The sequence below is a fragment of the Thunnus albacares genome, chromosome 2, assembly GCF_914725855.1.
Source record: "Thunnus albacares chromosome 2, fThuAlb1.1, whole genome shotgun sequence".
NCBI lineage: Eukaryota > Metazoa > Chordata > Actinopteri > Scombriformes > Scombridae > Thunnus > Thunnus albacares.
In genome coordinates this window covers 3,053,319-3,068,500 of record NC_058107.1, presented here as the reverse complement: position 1 = coordinate 3,068,500, position 15,182 = coordinate 3,053,319, and the positions used below count along the sequence as shown (strand labels likewise).

General features: G+C 38.7%; 1 protein-coding gene across 2 annotated transcripts in view; it reads right to left on the bottom strand.

Moving 5' to 3' along the window:
• Positions 1-256: 256 nt before the first annotated feature.
• whrnb (whirlin b) overlaps positions 257-15,182 on the bottom strand; it is a 98,379-nt gene continuing 83,453 nt past the window's right edge. Inside the window, exons 8-12 of one of the 2 annotated variants that reach the window (XM_044363066.1) lie at positions 14,622-14,696; positions 12,956-13,655; positions 11,353-11,528; positions 7,816-7,947; positions 257-5,241 (exon numbers count right to left, since the gene is read on the bottom strand). In XM_044363066.1, coding sequence (XP_044219001.1) covers positions 5,065-5,241; positions 7,816-7,947; positions 11,353-11,528; positions 12,956-13,655; positions 14,622-14,696 — 1,260 coding nt within the window. In that variant the 3' untranslated portion in view covers positions 257-5,064. The remainder of the gene's footprint in view (positions 5,242-7,815; positions 7,948-11,352; positions 11,529-12,955; positions 13,656-14,621; positions 14,697-15,182) is intronic. The other variant, XM_044363075.1, reaches the window with a different exon arrangement.

The following is a 15,182-nucleotide window of genomic DNA, read 5'->3' as shown; positions in this document are numbered from 1 at the left end:
GTCTTATTTTTTAAAAAGGCTCAGTAATTTATTAAAACAGCTGGCCACTGTAGTTTTTAGCAAACATTACTCAACTAGGAGGAAACAATGCATTTGTTAGGGACTATTTTCAGTGGCGGATTAATTCACAGTCTGTGCTTTAGTGGGTGATTTTGGCAGCAGGACGGTGTGTGCGGTAAGGTAAACCAAACAAAACAAAAATACTCCTTCAAATCAGTGTATACATTCTCACACTTGTTTTTATTCTGTCTTATTCAGGAAATACGATGTGGGAATATTTGGAAGTATTTCACCCTTTTTTTTTTTTAACCTTTCTTGTTCCTTAAGAAAAAAGGAGGATTGCAAGAACCAATACAAGAATAAGTGACTTGTTCTGAAGGATATTTCTGTGGTGTGACAGCTGTGATAGGACATGGGAAGAGGAAATACACAAGAGATGTTAGCAGTTACATCAGCCACAAAGGGATTACATAATTGTGTTTAACAAAATTTTCTAACCTCTCACCATGTAGTGTATATACACCTCTATAAATCTATGTGCAGCTTTTTCTGTACAAGATATACTGTATCATCTTTGAACAGTTTGCATTTACAAAAAAGCATAATCTCATTTACACACCCTTATATACTACAGTGTTCTCCTCACCAACTCTTCATCCTTAAATCCACACTCTTAAAGGTGCAATATACAACATTCAGCCCCACTAGATGTCAGCAAACTATCTGCTATGTGAAGACACAGTGGAGTAATGGTGACCTGAGCAGAGAATGAAGTCACACTCCCTCTGTGTGTGTTGTAATCTGAGCCTCTCTGTTCATTGTTTTCCGGCCGTGCGTGCATGTTAGTGCATGTGAATCCCTCATGAAGGCTGGGTCAAGGGTGAGAAATAGGCAATGCAGTAACAGAATCTTGATCCATATTTGATCAGCACTGCCTAGTTTGACAGTTTGATCCGAGTTTCGTGAACTGTTGGTTCAGGGACATCTTTCTTTCTTTTTTTCCCAACTTTATTGAGTAAATGACGTGCACATTTATTTTGGTCTGAGATGCTGGTGCTATAGTGCAACATCTAGTGGGGCTGAATATTGTATATTGCACCTTTAAGCATTTTATTACTCATACATCTTATCCCTAGACTCCTACATTTTCTCTCACTATTATCTCACTGTAGTGGGATTATGTCATTAGATTACAAAAATATAATATAACCACAATAAATAGAATCAGCCCAAAATACATTTTTAAAAGCATCTGGATTACTTGGCTCTACTGTATTACTTTGGATTACGATTGCAGTTATGTTAAAGGATAATAAAATTATTTTCAGCCTTTTGGAGCGAACAAAGATTTTTGAAGGAACAGACCATATGAAAGCCACATATAACACTGACTGTTCTGCTGTTCTCTACAGCCACTGTAGTTCACTACACTGCTGAAAGCACCAACATGCTTCTGGTAAATCAGCTATAGTGAATTTATTTGGGTGTTTTATACCCAGGTTGAAAATGTATTATGATATAAATTCATGCTGAAGATCATAAGTAGAAACAACTGATTGTACCTTTGTTGAAATAGGGGTTGTATAAAGCAATGCATTAATAAATGCTTTTAAAGAGGCACCCCAGTGATTTAGTATTGCACTGTCATAAGGTTGGGAGACTCAGAGGAGCTTTAAAGTGTTAGTAGTTGGCTCTCCTTAGTGATAAAATGATAAGTACAGATTGTGCGTGACTAAGCCTGGATCATACATAAAGGCTGTTGTTGGTTGGACATTTCCCTCGTAGCAAATGTGTACTTGCAGTTTAAATATTTTCTATCAACTACAACAACCAGTAAAGAGCTGTCATCAACTAAAGTGGCTTCATATAGTATCTCTAGGTCAAGACAAAGGGGCTGTTAGTGCAAACATAGCAGGGAAGACTTTGGGAAGAAGACAGCTGAACAAATGCTTTCCACACCAGCCTAGTTTCAATTAACAAGACAGCGACAGAATCAAAAAAAAAAAAAAAGTTTTTTTTTTGTCATTTTGTAGCAATTTGACAGAAAATTAGGAATTTTCCACAATAAAGTGCAATCTTCTTGATTTTTGATCGATGAACTATTATTTCAAGGAATTAAGTTCTGCAAGTGGATTTATATCATTATGTTGACAAAACATTTAAAGGAGAGTTTTTTGCATTTTTTTGTTTGTGAATTGTGAATTTATGACTAAATAGGTATTACTTGTGTTGATGGTCTTGTCATCAGGTAAATGTAAATTGCTGTTAACTGCTTCAATACTGTTTCTACTTAGATTCCATTATCTTTATTCCTTGATTCAGATGGAGCACTTCAGTAAAGGTTTGGCAGACAGTCATTAGTCTAATTTGTGTTGGCAGGAGGTGATTTACTGACTTCTGTGGAGTGTTGAACAGTGCAGGGCTATTACCGACACATTACCTACAGTAAGGGATACTTTTTGGCTGACTTTTCACAATAAAAGTTCAGAGGAGCTTATTTTTCAAGTGATAAAGAAAACGAATATTGAACACAGTGTGAATTTTAGTCAGAAATTAAAACAAAACCAAATGAGCTGGTAAACATTGGTTTGTGGCAGAGCCATTGTTGGAATTTTGTGCAAATCAGCAATGGCTGAGTATTTTCCCCTCCAAATTAAATATGAATACCAGCAATACATTTTTTACCTACACATACTTTAATATTACAGCTGTAGCCTGGGGCGCACATGGAACTCTTCTGTGTGTCATTAGTGTGTTGTCTGATTTATTTATGTGAATAAATATGAGAAAAGTCGGGATAAACCCTAGTGATGTTCGCATAGAGCAATGCATGTCTCTATGGAAAAAAACACTATTTTAAATCAAGTTTCATTTACCTTTAAGACTTAATAATGCTTATAAATTGCTACTGAATGGCCATGAGTTTTAACATAATTTCTAAAATGAAGTCATATGTAATTTGGAGAAACTGGGAATATGTAATATTAGTGAACAAGGCACAACCTCATTCTGAATGGCATCAGACAAAAATACTGTACATATTACAGTAGGTGGGCAAGATAATGGAAATATAATCAACATATATGACCATGGTAAACAGCAGCTGTATTTCATTATTCGTTAAGACAGGTTTCTTCTTACTGCTCACAGTCAGTGCATATTATGGCTTTCTGATCTGGTCGTGTGAGTAATAAAATCCACTTTTCACTGTTTAAACCTAAATGAGGGCTTGATTTTATGTTTCTGCTCCTCACAGTGTGTGCGCACGTTTTTAATTACAACAGGATACTCTAATCTGATCAGTGTTTCCTGTACAGTGCATCAGCAGCCCGCTGATTCATTACTGAGTCTCAGTCCTCATCAGCATCCCACAGAGTGCAGGATATGGATATGCTGATTCATATAGGGCCTTCATTGATCTCTGCTATGTAGTATATGTGGTTTCATATAGAACATGGCAAATCCTGCACTTCAAGCTATAGGGGAAAGACATGAAATAAAATGATTTGTGATGTGATATAAAGTAGTGTTATAATCTTGGAAAATATTAAATGCTTTTCTACTGTAAACTATTTAGTATTATAAAAACTTATATAGTCTTTTCATGTAGGGGTTATAAGCAGTCTACAGTATATACAAGCTATCATACCATTAATGTCTGTATCATAGCTGTTTAATACATGTGGCAATCCTATTAAAATACTGAAGACAAATGTGATGGATTAAACAGATATATTCTCTGAAAAGAAAAGCACCATTGTTGGTCAACATGAAGATGCTGTTAATGTGCAAATCTGTGAGGATCGAGAATCTGATGGTTCGAGTTCCAAAATGCCAGAAAGGTGATTAGTGAGTTGTCGATATAAGTTTCAGAGGCTTCAATTCAGTAGAATCTATTAATAAATTCTTTGAAGGCAAATTAATGAGACATAGCCTTCTGTATCTTGTCAACTCATTTTGCCATGATATGGTTGAGATGGGAATTATGGGTTTTAATTCATGATATATTGGGATAATTATGCCAAACATGAGTCAAATGATATTTGCAAAAATGTCTTTGTATTTCTCTTAACTTCAATTGGTGGAGCCACCTCATCCAGTTTTCAGTCAGTCAGCTGTAGTTTGGATTTCACTGAAAAATCCTCCTGTTTTAATGAAACCTCACATATGCAGACATCCACAGGTATCTTGCCTAATCAGCACTAGACCAAAGCCCAGTAAAAGATGAGCAAACTAACACTCTACAGTCTCATACTCTCAGTAAAGACTGAGCAAAAACATACTTTTGGTAAATTTTTATCCAGGTTTGCTTGTTAGCCTGGCTAATGTTTTGAACTCAAATTAGCCATTTATCTAGCTAAGCTAGTTAGTAAGCCTGCAGAAATTCATCATGAATGAATTTTACAAAGTTTTTATTTTCACTTCCTTTTCTTTCTTTTCTTTCTTTCTTTTTTGGTTTTTTTTTTAACTTTTGTTAAGTTAGCCAGTTGTCTCTGCCTGTTAACTCATTTAATGGAATATTGCAGTTTATTACAACTTTGCTTTTATTTTCATAGATTTAGCCATTGTTTCTGTCAGTTATGATAACATTGTACACACCAAATTAATTGCTGAAAAGAAGTCAAGAGTGCAGCCAGATTATCTATAGCACATGTTTGGAGGTAAAAGTGAAATTAAATCACGTTTGTTAACCTGTGGGGTTGTGTTAAACCTTATGCTTGTGTTTCTTACCCTATTTGATGTGGCAAACCCTTGGATCAGTACTAACAGGTACTAATACCATGACATTCAGGTTGTGAATACTAATGAAATTGAAATTAAAGTCATTCACAAATGCTATTTGACTCAGGTATGACTTTTATGGCAAATATTAATATAAGACCCCTTTCTCAAATGACATTGTGCAAAACTCTGAAGAGTGCAATCATCAAATACCGAACACATCTTTCCACTTATCCTTTCCCTGAAATTGAAATGAGGGCCATGATTAGATGACAATATCATATGGAGTTCATTCGGTTCCCTTAGGTGTCTCCTTAAGCCAAGCTGCTTAAAGTCCTCATACTAGAGTCCCGGTTCAACCACCAGGAAGTCAATGTGGTCCTTTTCTTTGGTCTTGAAGGCCTCTGCAATGATCCGGGCTGCTTCCTTGTGCTCCCGACCTCTCAGGGAAATGCCGTTGACCTCCAAGATGACCTGACCCACCTTCAGCTGGCCACAGTTATGAGCTGAGCCTCCTTTCTGTCAACAGAGATGGTGATCTGAGTAATTTGGACAGCTGAAGCTTTATATTAGCTTTAGATAATCTTTTAAATACATTTTTCTACAGAAGGAGGACTGTGGATATTTGCTAATATTTGCTGATTAGCATTAAACACAAAATACAGCTGGGAGGAATAGTCAGGAGATTAGGATTCATCCTCTGAATGAGTGATGGTTGACTGAACATAGGCTGAGTGATTTTGATATTGTAAGACTTGGTTGTATATTTGGGAAACAATTTCTGCCATGAACTTACTAAATTACAGCAAACTCTGTAGCGTGACCTGCTAGATTCAGCCGCAATTTTTGTGTAGTGAGACCAATACTTTTGATAGTAAGAGCCTGATTTAAAGCAGCACTAATATTTCTATATTATCAGTGGATCAAATGACTGTGTAATGTGAAAGATGTCCCTTGTAGTGATCAACCAGTCACCTCTACAGAGGTTTTTTAGCCTCTTTTAGCTCATTGTTTTAGTTTTACTGCCTGCAAAGTTCTGCTCTCATTGACCTAAATTTCAGTGGAAAAGCTCTGATTACCCAATATACACTGCCTGCCCAGCACCAACTGGGACAGCCAAAGTTAACGACTACCTGGTGAAGAGAGAATACCAGCTAACAGCTAAACAGGCAGATATTTTTCTCAAGAGCTGGTGGAGAACAAAACGGAGCTAAAAGTGAATATTGGACTTAAATTGATCATCAGATGGACACAAACTCAAGTCTGACCAAATGCTTATGACGTTGTCCAGCAGACAATGTTGCAAAGTATCTGCTGAATGTGTAAATAGGCGGCTGTTTGCTGTTTTAGCTTGTTCCACTGCACCCAAGTGGTGAAAAAAAATCCAATTGATATAGTTTTAAAATAAAATTTTAGTAAAGTCACTGTTCTTCTTACCTCCCACTTGAATAGAACATTTTAGTTTTGCATTCATGTATTTTGGATGTGCGTGCTTGTGTGTGTGTGTGTGCGCACTGTTACACGACCATTTCCTCTTCCTCCACTAGGCAGTCCAACAGAGCCACAGGGTTAATCCATCCTTCCATTCATTGATCCTTCTTCCACTCAGGACAAACAGGATGACTGCCAAAATTGCCCGATTAAATTTAATCCTAGAGCCTAAACATGTTTATTTGCTGTGACATTCAATTACAAAGTAGCAGCTGAAAACATCACTGCAGGGTATATAGGCCAATAATAATGAATTTTGATTCTGCAGACTGGCCAAGAAACTCTCAGTGGGGTAATGAATCAGACACACTCTCCGCTGCATCCACAACCATCACTGATATGCCTGTTAGCAAGCATTAACATCCAGCTGCTCAAATACAGCAGCTCCTGGTGGTCCACGGTAAAAGACTGAGATCATAATATGTAGCTCCCTGCTTTAAAGCATGAAACACATTCAAGGGTTTCAGGCACCTCAATCAGAGACATCAGTGTTTTCAGTTCAGTTACAAATGTTCAGTTACACCAACACATTTCTGACATATTTCAGGAAAAGGAATTAAAACTGCAAGCAGTGTTGGTGAACTCCACGGGCTTCTGTCACGGGCATGTAGATGTCTCCAGACCTGGACTGACAGGTCTGACTTTACAAACATTTAAAGTTTAGTGTGACCGGAGCATGTACAATAAAGTTATAGCAATTTCCTCTGTCATGGTGAAACATCAAATCTCAACGGTGTGAGGATGAGAATTTTCTGCAGGGTGAGACATGTGACCTGTGTCATCAAAATTATGCAAGTTTTGGGCCCTTTCACTTTAATTTCAATAAATAAATTGAAAACTTTTGATGAGTTTGTGTGCAAAAGAAATTAATTTTCCTAATTTTCATCAAGTTTATTTTTAGAATAGCAGATTAGCAAATGAGCATTATTAGATTACAGCTTGTTTACAGGAATGTAATTGGCTAAATGTGTATGTACAAACATGCAATGTCACACTGATTATAGAGGAAGTTGGGTTTGTCAAGCTGCTAAATGACTGTGAGGGTCATCAGCAAACTGACTGACATTCAATGTCATCCACTGTCCTGAGAACCATGGAGACAGGTGAAAGGAGTCATTGTTATGGAAATCACTGCACAGTCACGAAAACTCCTCAAGGATGGCCTGCTCGTGACAGAGGCTGAGAGGAGGGTGGGGGGTCTGCTGGGGGGACTGAGGCTTTATGTCATTCAGTGATTAGCTGATGTTATCTCCTCTCACCCTCAGCCCGTATAAAACGCTATGGAAATGTGCCGCTTTGCTGTCTTCATACTTTGTTGGACAGAGGGATATATCACCAGGAGGATTGGTATTTGCAGATGGTTTTAGAATGCTGTCTGGGCAAAACAAATGCATGTTCATAATCAGATGCTGAGGGAAGACAGAGCTTCTATTTAAGCAGGAAAGGGAAACGTTAATATACTGGAGTTCTATTTTCTCTGCAAAATATTTTATTCCAGTCACGTACAGTATATTCTCAAAGAATAGACACTGAACATTGGCACAAAATGTAGGCTCCTGACGATCCAAGACCCACTTAAACCCTATTGTATCCCTGTCTCACCTGGATGGTTACTATGCGTGGCAGAGGTTGGCGTGTGTTGGCTCCTCCCTCTATAGCGATACCTAGGGTGTTGGCGTTTTTCACCACTCGTACCAGTGTAGCAGTGGGTGCAGGGACCGGTGAACCAGTCTGCTAGACAACAGACAGGGACACAAAGTGAAGAAATGTCAGGAGATTGAAGGTTCAGATTGAATTTTATATTGACAGTAGTGCAACCTTTTGTAGATCTAGATCAGACCTGCAAACTTGACATGAAATGATTTGATCCAAATAAATAAATAAAGGGACAATGGTGAAACCCTCTGCAAGGGTTCAGAAATAAATATTTAAACAGACTGCCCATGCCTGCCATAGCTATACAGTCTGCGGAAACGTTGGATCAAACGCTTTTTTGAAAGGTTTTATCATTCAGACAAACTGCAGACATCTGTGAGATCACAAAAAATATCTTTGAAGATACAACCCTCTGCTGGATAACGGGTAAAAATAAAGTTTAGATTTTTCCCTCGAAGATTTGCATACAGAATGCTATGTTACCAGTTAACATAGGTCACAAATGAGGCTAGGAATTACCACTGCAAGTGTATATTTGGCCATCTCTGTCTGGGCTCTACCTGGCCAAATCACAGTCACACCTGCCCTAAATGCAGGAGCCTGCTTGACATTATGTTTGGATAAGCAGCTGGTAATGCAATCTGAGGTAAGCCCTTTTGTTTGGCAGCTAAAACTGGCCCAGTATCAGCAGTATTTGAATGTGGTGTGAAGTGAAGTTTGCCACTTTTGTTTTTTGTAAAAAGTAACAAGATAGAGGACCCAAACGCAAATACTAGGTAGAATATTGGGCACTTTGTTTAATTGTTGGTCAGATGAACAGACTTACAGCTGGACAAACAAGCAAACAAACTGAAAGGGTTACAGCAGGAAGGCAGGTCACAGACAGGCATAACCTAGATAGCATATGGAAGTAAATAACTAACTAACTAATTAACTAACTTTTGGTGAGTACATGTTCTAATATTTTGCGCTGACACTAAAATACACAACTCTTGTCTTATTAATCGTAATATATCGACTGCCAAAAACAACCAGCACTTTTACAGATGAGTTCAATGACCTGTTGTCCCAAACTTCAACTTGATTTTATATTGATTTCTGGGGACTTAAATATCCATGTAGATAATAACACTGGGGACTACCATTATAAAGAGCTAAACAACCTGCTGGAGGCCTTTGGTTTCTCTCAGCATGTAACTGGACAATTCATAACCTGGGCCATACCTTAGGATTAATTACATCTAAAGGAGTAAATGTCCTTTCCATGTCAGCGTTTGACGTTGCTTCATCAGACCATTAAAAAGCTTGTCCATACTTTTATTTCCAGTCGGCCAGACAACTGTAACACGGTGCTCATGGGAAAACCTAAAAGGCATCTCGATTGACTGCAGCTACTCCAGAATGCAGCTGCTAGAGTTTTAACTAGAAAAAGGAAATATGACCATATAACACCTGTGCTGGGCTCATTACACTGGCTTCCAGTAAGTTTTAGAATTGATTTTAAAATTTTAATGCTCATTTTTTAGGCCCTACATGGTCTGGTACCCCAATATCTCTCTGATATGCTTGTAAGCTATGAACCAGCTAGACCCCTCAGGTCATCTGGTTGTTCCCTGAGTCTCCATGAAAACAGGTGAAACTGCTTTTAGCTTTTACGCTCAAAGGCACCAGAACATCCTACCCAATCATGTGAGGTGTGCTCCAACGCTATCATCCTTTAAAACTAAACTGAAAACATTCCTTTTTAGCTGTGCCTTTCAGTAGTCTGGTGTGCTTGTCTTATTTTATTTTATTTTATTCCTACTTTTGTAATGGTTTTTAACTCACTATTTATGTGTTTGTGTTAACTTATGTCTAATGTTTTATCTACATTCTTCTGTTTTTGTGGCTGTAACTTAGCTCATGCTCTATGATGCACATTGTGCTTCCACCTGGAATGAAATGTGCTATAAAAATAAAGTTTTGCTTGCTTGCTTGATGTAGTGACCACAACTTCAAATACATTCGCCTTTACTTTGAATGATTTCTGGTTATTTTAAAACAGTTCTCTTTGCTCTTCACACCACTATCACACAGAAGGCATGGACTGCTGAGTGCAAATTGTCCCAGAAACAGAAAAAAACAGAAATCTGCTTCTGTGTGGGCTCATTCCCTGTAAAAAAAAAAAAGAATGAAAAAAAAAACAAAAAAAAACGGAAAGGGTGTTAAAACATTTGACTGTATCTACTCAGTCTGAAGTCACGTACCTCCTAGATAAAATGGATGCAAAGGGAGAAGGGTGTGTGTAAATGTATTTTCTGGATTTTATTTCAGTGTTGTTTATCACCACTAAATGACTGCATGTGTGAACGTAGAATGTGACGCACTGTGTTTTGTGTTTCAGGATTTTCACCATGATGTGATTTTGCTGATCGTATGAAGACTTTTGAGAACATCTTTTAGAGCACAATTTTGTGGTTTTTCAAACGGAGCACAGTTTTGGTGTTTGGGTCATCTCTTGACTGGGCTTTTGTTTCTAGCTACGCATTATGCAAATGGAAAAAAAACTATTTGCTATCACAGTATTATCACTATGATGATATTTTTCCTCAAATTTGAAACATGTAAAGAGTACACTCACACAGCAGGAGAAACAGAGAAAACAATGTTGAGGCTTCTTACTTGTGGTTTTTATGTTTTGAATTTATGTGTTTCTGCATTAAATGTGTCCTGAATATTCAAGCATTGGTGCTTAAACATCTGTGCTGTGCATCTCTTTTACGATGGGCTTTAATTTTTTTTGAGTTTGTACAAATTATTCCTCTTTATTTCTCATTGTATTGCCCTTGCATGCTCTAATTGGATCATGACTATGCAAACTGACCCAGCCGAACTGATTTCCATTGAAAGCAAATTAAATCAGCAGCATTTGTAAAAAAAAAATTACACTATTACATTTCATTTTCTTTTCGCACATGTAAGAAAATGAAGGTTTTAATACAGTGCTCAGGGGTTAATTCAGATCTTTAAATATCACACAACTTGGGTTTATTCTTATACATCAAGTGCAGCACTGATTACAAGTTTATATCATTGTTAAAATCACATCTTGAATTATTAGTCTTCTTGTATGTAAATGAGCTGAGACAGAGTGTACTTCATCTTAATCCTGTTTCTTCATCTGTTGCTTTGATTGGACCGCTGCCAGTGACACAGTGATGCGCTAAATCGTTTGAGACACATAATCTGGCTCTGTATTATTAATTACATTGTTGTATCAGCTGTGCTTCTGTTTGTCTAGAACAAGCTGTGGTGCAAGTTATGTTTGCTGAATTCATTTTATAAAGGAAATGGAAGTAATAATAAGAATAAATAGTGATCCAGAGACCTGAAATCATAATCAAATAAACTTATCGGGTTTACACAGTAAGTCACAGGGAAAACTTTGAGCGACACTGTGAATCACATGACTTGTTAAATGGAGTATTTATGTGAAGCCCTCACCTGTCTGGTGGCCCCTGGAGGAGGTGCGTGGGCCCCTTGCTGCTCTGGATGGCCCTGCTGGTTCTTGTTGGGTCGAGGGCTGCCGTCTTTACTGAGGCCTCCCACCTCGGCTATATCCACCCCGCTGTCCTCACTCAGAGTCTGGCCACTGTCTGACAGCTGGGACAGCGTGGCCCCTGCACGGGACGACATATACACTGTAGTTAGTACATAAACAGGCGATACATACTGTACTGTTTAAACAGTACAGTATGTAAGTGTAAGTTTAGTTTCAGAAGTGGGTGGACAAATGAAGTCAGAGGTTCTTTAACTAAAAACAAAGAATGACTAAAAGTATATGAATGCTCTGTATCAAAGCTGTATTTATGCTTTTTTTTCGTTCCAAATAAGCCTCCCGAGCCTTCATGTATGCTGCTCTTTTTGACTGGAAAAATCAAAGTATCTTTTTCAACCATTTGGTCTCACTTTGTGTTTCTAAACTGTGTCTTTGACTGGAATATTTGTATCTATTGAGATTATCAGTGTTCTCTGTTTTTTTCCACTTTCTGGATTTACTTTGAAGACTTTTCTAGTATTCTGTATCTATTTTTACATTCCCTTTTTATGGATTATCAGTTGCAGTTATTTGTCATTCCAATCTTATCTATTTAGGGATCCTTATCCAGTATCAGAAGCTGCTATCTTGACAGGACACTGATGTGAAAGAAAATCTGTTAAAGATCCCCTCCAGACATATATCAAAACATATAAAAACACTCTGCACAATAATGTATGTCTGATATGGCTTTTCCACAAAAAAAGTAGATATAACACTTATATAACAAATGACATCTATGCTCTCTGTCATTAAAAATCTATGAATATGCAAATATAATTAATCTCAGAAGTTTAACTGCTCCGACCTCACTGTAGGGTCCGTTCTCAGTGGACCTTACAGAAACTTGAAGCAGTGGAGCTTTCAAGTTTCCACATCATGCTTCCAAACTAGTTGTGATATCATAACTCATGCTTACAGGCCCCTTAAAATCAGATTTTCAATGAGCACAGAGAAATTTTTCCATTTTCAGGAGATTAATGTGAAAAAAGCCCCCAGTCTCAAACTCTGCACACACATCACTGTGCACTGTGAAGCTAAAACATCTAACTGTAGGGAACTGTGGGGGCTTTACATAAAATAATGGTCGCTTTTGATGTGAAACATCTGCAGGAAGTGTTGAGTTTAATTAACATCGACATCAGACAAAAGAACTTATAGGAATCAATCAGTCAACGAAAATTGTGTTTCTGTGGAAAAAAAGAGAACTGCAGTAGGAATGATGCTAAATTTACCATGTGAGCAATAGACTCAACACTCAAGAGGCAGAGGAAGGTAATTCCCCCCCGCCTCAGTGTTTTTACTCAGCCAAACATACCAGCAGCAAGTCAAAGCTGCCAGAAGGCAAATTTATTTTCTACCACCAGAGAGATTTTGCATGATACAGTCACATTGTTCTGTAACAAATTCTAATCTTGCCATACATTATAATTTGATGTTATATGTTGAGGAATATGTGAAATGTATTTTTGCGAGGGACACCGCACACTCATACAGAGAGTTGTGTACCTCTTTGCTGTGGTCTGGTGTCTGCAGACAGCCGGTTCATGTCTGTAATGATGACTCTCTGGATGAGGGCAGGTGAGCAAGGCCGGTCAGGACTGCAGGGCGGAGCAGCAGGTGTGATGAGAGAAGGGCACGGGGAGGGACATGGTGATGGATGAGGTGATGGATGAGGAGAGGGCATGGGTGAGGCAGCAATGGAAGAGGATGCGGATTTCGACAAGATGGAGGATTTCTCATAAGATGATGATCTAGAAGAGAGTTTGACAGACGCCTCTGGCTTAGCGGAGCCGGAGGAGTCCCGGTGGTGCGAGAAGCCCGGGCAGGTGTGGTGACCTGAACTGGGCCGGCTGTGGTGGTGGAGGTGATGAGGAACGTGGGGGTGGCTGTGGGGATCAGAGTCGGAGAGCTGGAGGGAACTGTGGCAGGTATGATGGAGTGAGTTGAGGGAAGTATGGTGGCCAGTGCAGGTGTGGTGGGCTGAGGCCTGGGAGGGCTGGTGGATTGCGGGGAGGGATTTGAGTGACTTGTGGAGGCAGTCCTGAAGCAGCCGGGTGGGACCAGTGAAGAGCAGGCTGGAGCTGGGCTGCACCAGTCGGGCTGAGGGCTTCCGATTCAGCTCCTTCTCTCTGGACGGCCTGCTCTGTGCCTGGTGAGGAGTAGACCTGAAGGGTGGAGGAGATTCACCTGCAGCCTGCATTTCATCCTGTCAGTAACAAGAAGATAATCCCACATGAACTCACTTCTCTGAGACATACAGTAAGTGAATTCAAATGTCTGGCAGCAGCTCTTGTTTCACATGACATCCAGTATGTGGATGCATCATTTTCTGTATTCCTATTGTGTAAAGGAATAATTAGGACCAGAAATCATACAAAAAATTCCATAATGACAATCTTAAGGATTATAACTTTAAAGGAAGGGTTCCCCCAAATTATGAAAAGAGATGGTTTGGTTCCTCTACCAGTTTCATAGTCTCATCCAGAGCCAGTGATTATGACACCTACTGGCCCAGACAGCTATATATATATATATATATATATATATATTTTGACGCCTGATGATTCGGAGACTCTTGACATCTTGTTGACCTCAAGGTCAAATCTTCAAAAACTGCCTGCCAGATTTCTAAGAAATTTGATGTTGTTATTCATGCTCTTCAGAGGATGAACTTTTGATTTTCCCATGAACTTTCATCCAGGGCCTCCCTCAAGCCAAGAAATTTACAATTGCAAATGAGATCTAATAAATTTATGCTTAAATTGCCATGAAATGTACTGAGCAGCGACATGCTCCCGAGGGAATTAAGTCTTGATTTTAATGACTTCATGATCTTTCTTCTTGTGTCACCCTCAGGGCAAGCTTCAGATTTTAGCCCCGGCGTGTTTTTTTCATCTAACTCCACACTTACATGTTGCAGAATGTGATGAAGATTGTAGCTTCAATAGAACTCCCAGCGAGCCTTTCAGTCTTTAGTCTTGTTATGTGATCTGTCCTGTGTGTAACACTGTGGTGATTTATATTGTATCCTGATGCCTGAGATATTGCTAAAAATGGACAAACAGGGAGATCTATCCTCAAACATTAAAGTGATCTCTGCATATGCATTTTATATACTGTATGTCTCCGGTTGGTGCAAATCATGCCATATAAAACAAAGAATGACACATACCAGTGCGATGTTTTGTAAGGCATTAGTGATCTCCTCCTGGTCTTTTTCTGCCCAGCTACCAACAGAGCCGTCAGCCTGAAAGAAACAGTATGAAGTATTGTAGTACTACAGGGCTAAAACTGTGATAAAAACGTGATGGTTTACTATAGCCTACTTAATGCAGATGCCAAATGGATGGGATTTGCCCCATAGGACAACATAATGACTTCAGAAATTTGAGACAGTTAGAACAAAATGAGAAACTGTTTGTTTATTGGGGTTTTTTTTTGTCTTTTTGTTATTTGAGACCCAAGGCTTTATTCATAGCTGCGGAGCCGTAGTTTCAAATAGGAGTTCAGGAAGCCACAGAAGTCCTTTAAGGGGAGCATAAGGAATACCTTCATTTCATTATAATTTAATCAACAAATCCTCATAATGAACCTACACTCCAGAACAACTCATAGGATAGGATAGTGTTTCCAGAATGACCCATGGGAGCGTTTTCTAATATACTGCCTCTATTGGCAGTAATTGTGAAAAATAATGATGTTTTATAGAGACAACGCTGTGGTTAAGGTCTGC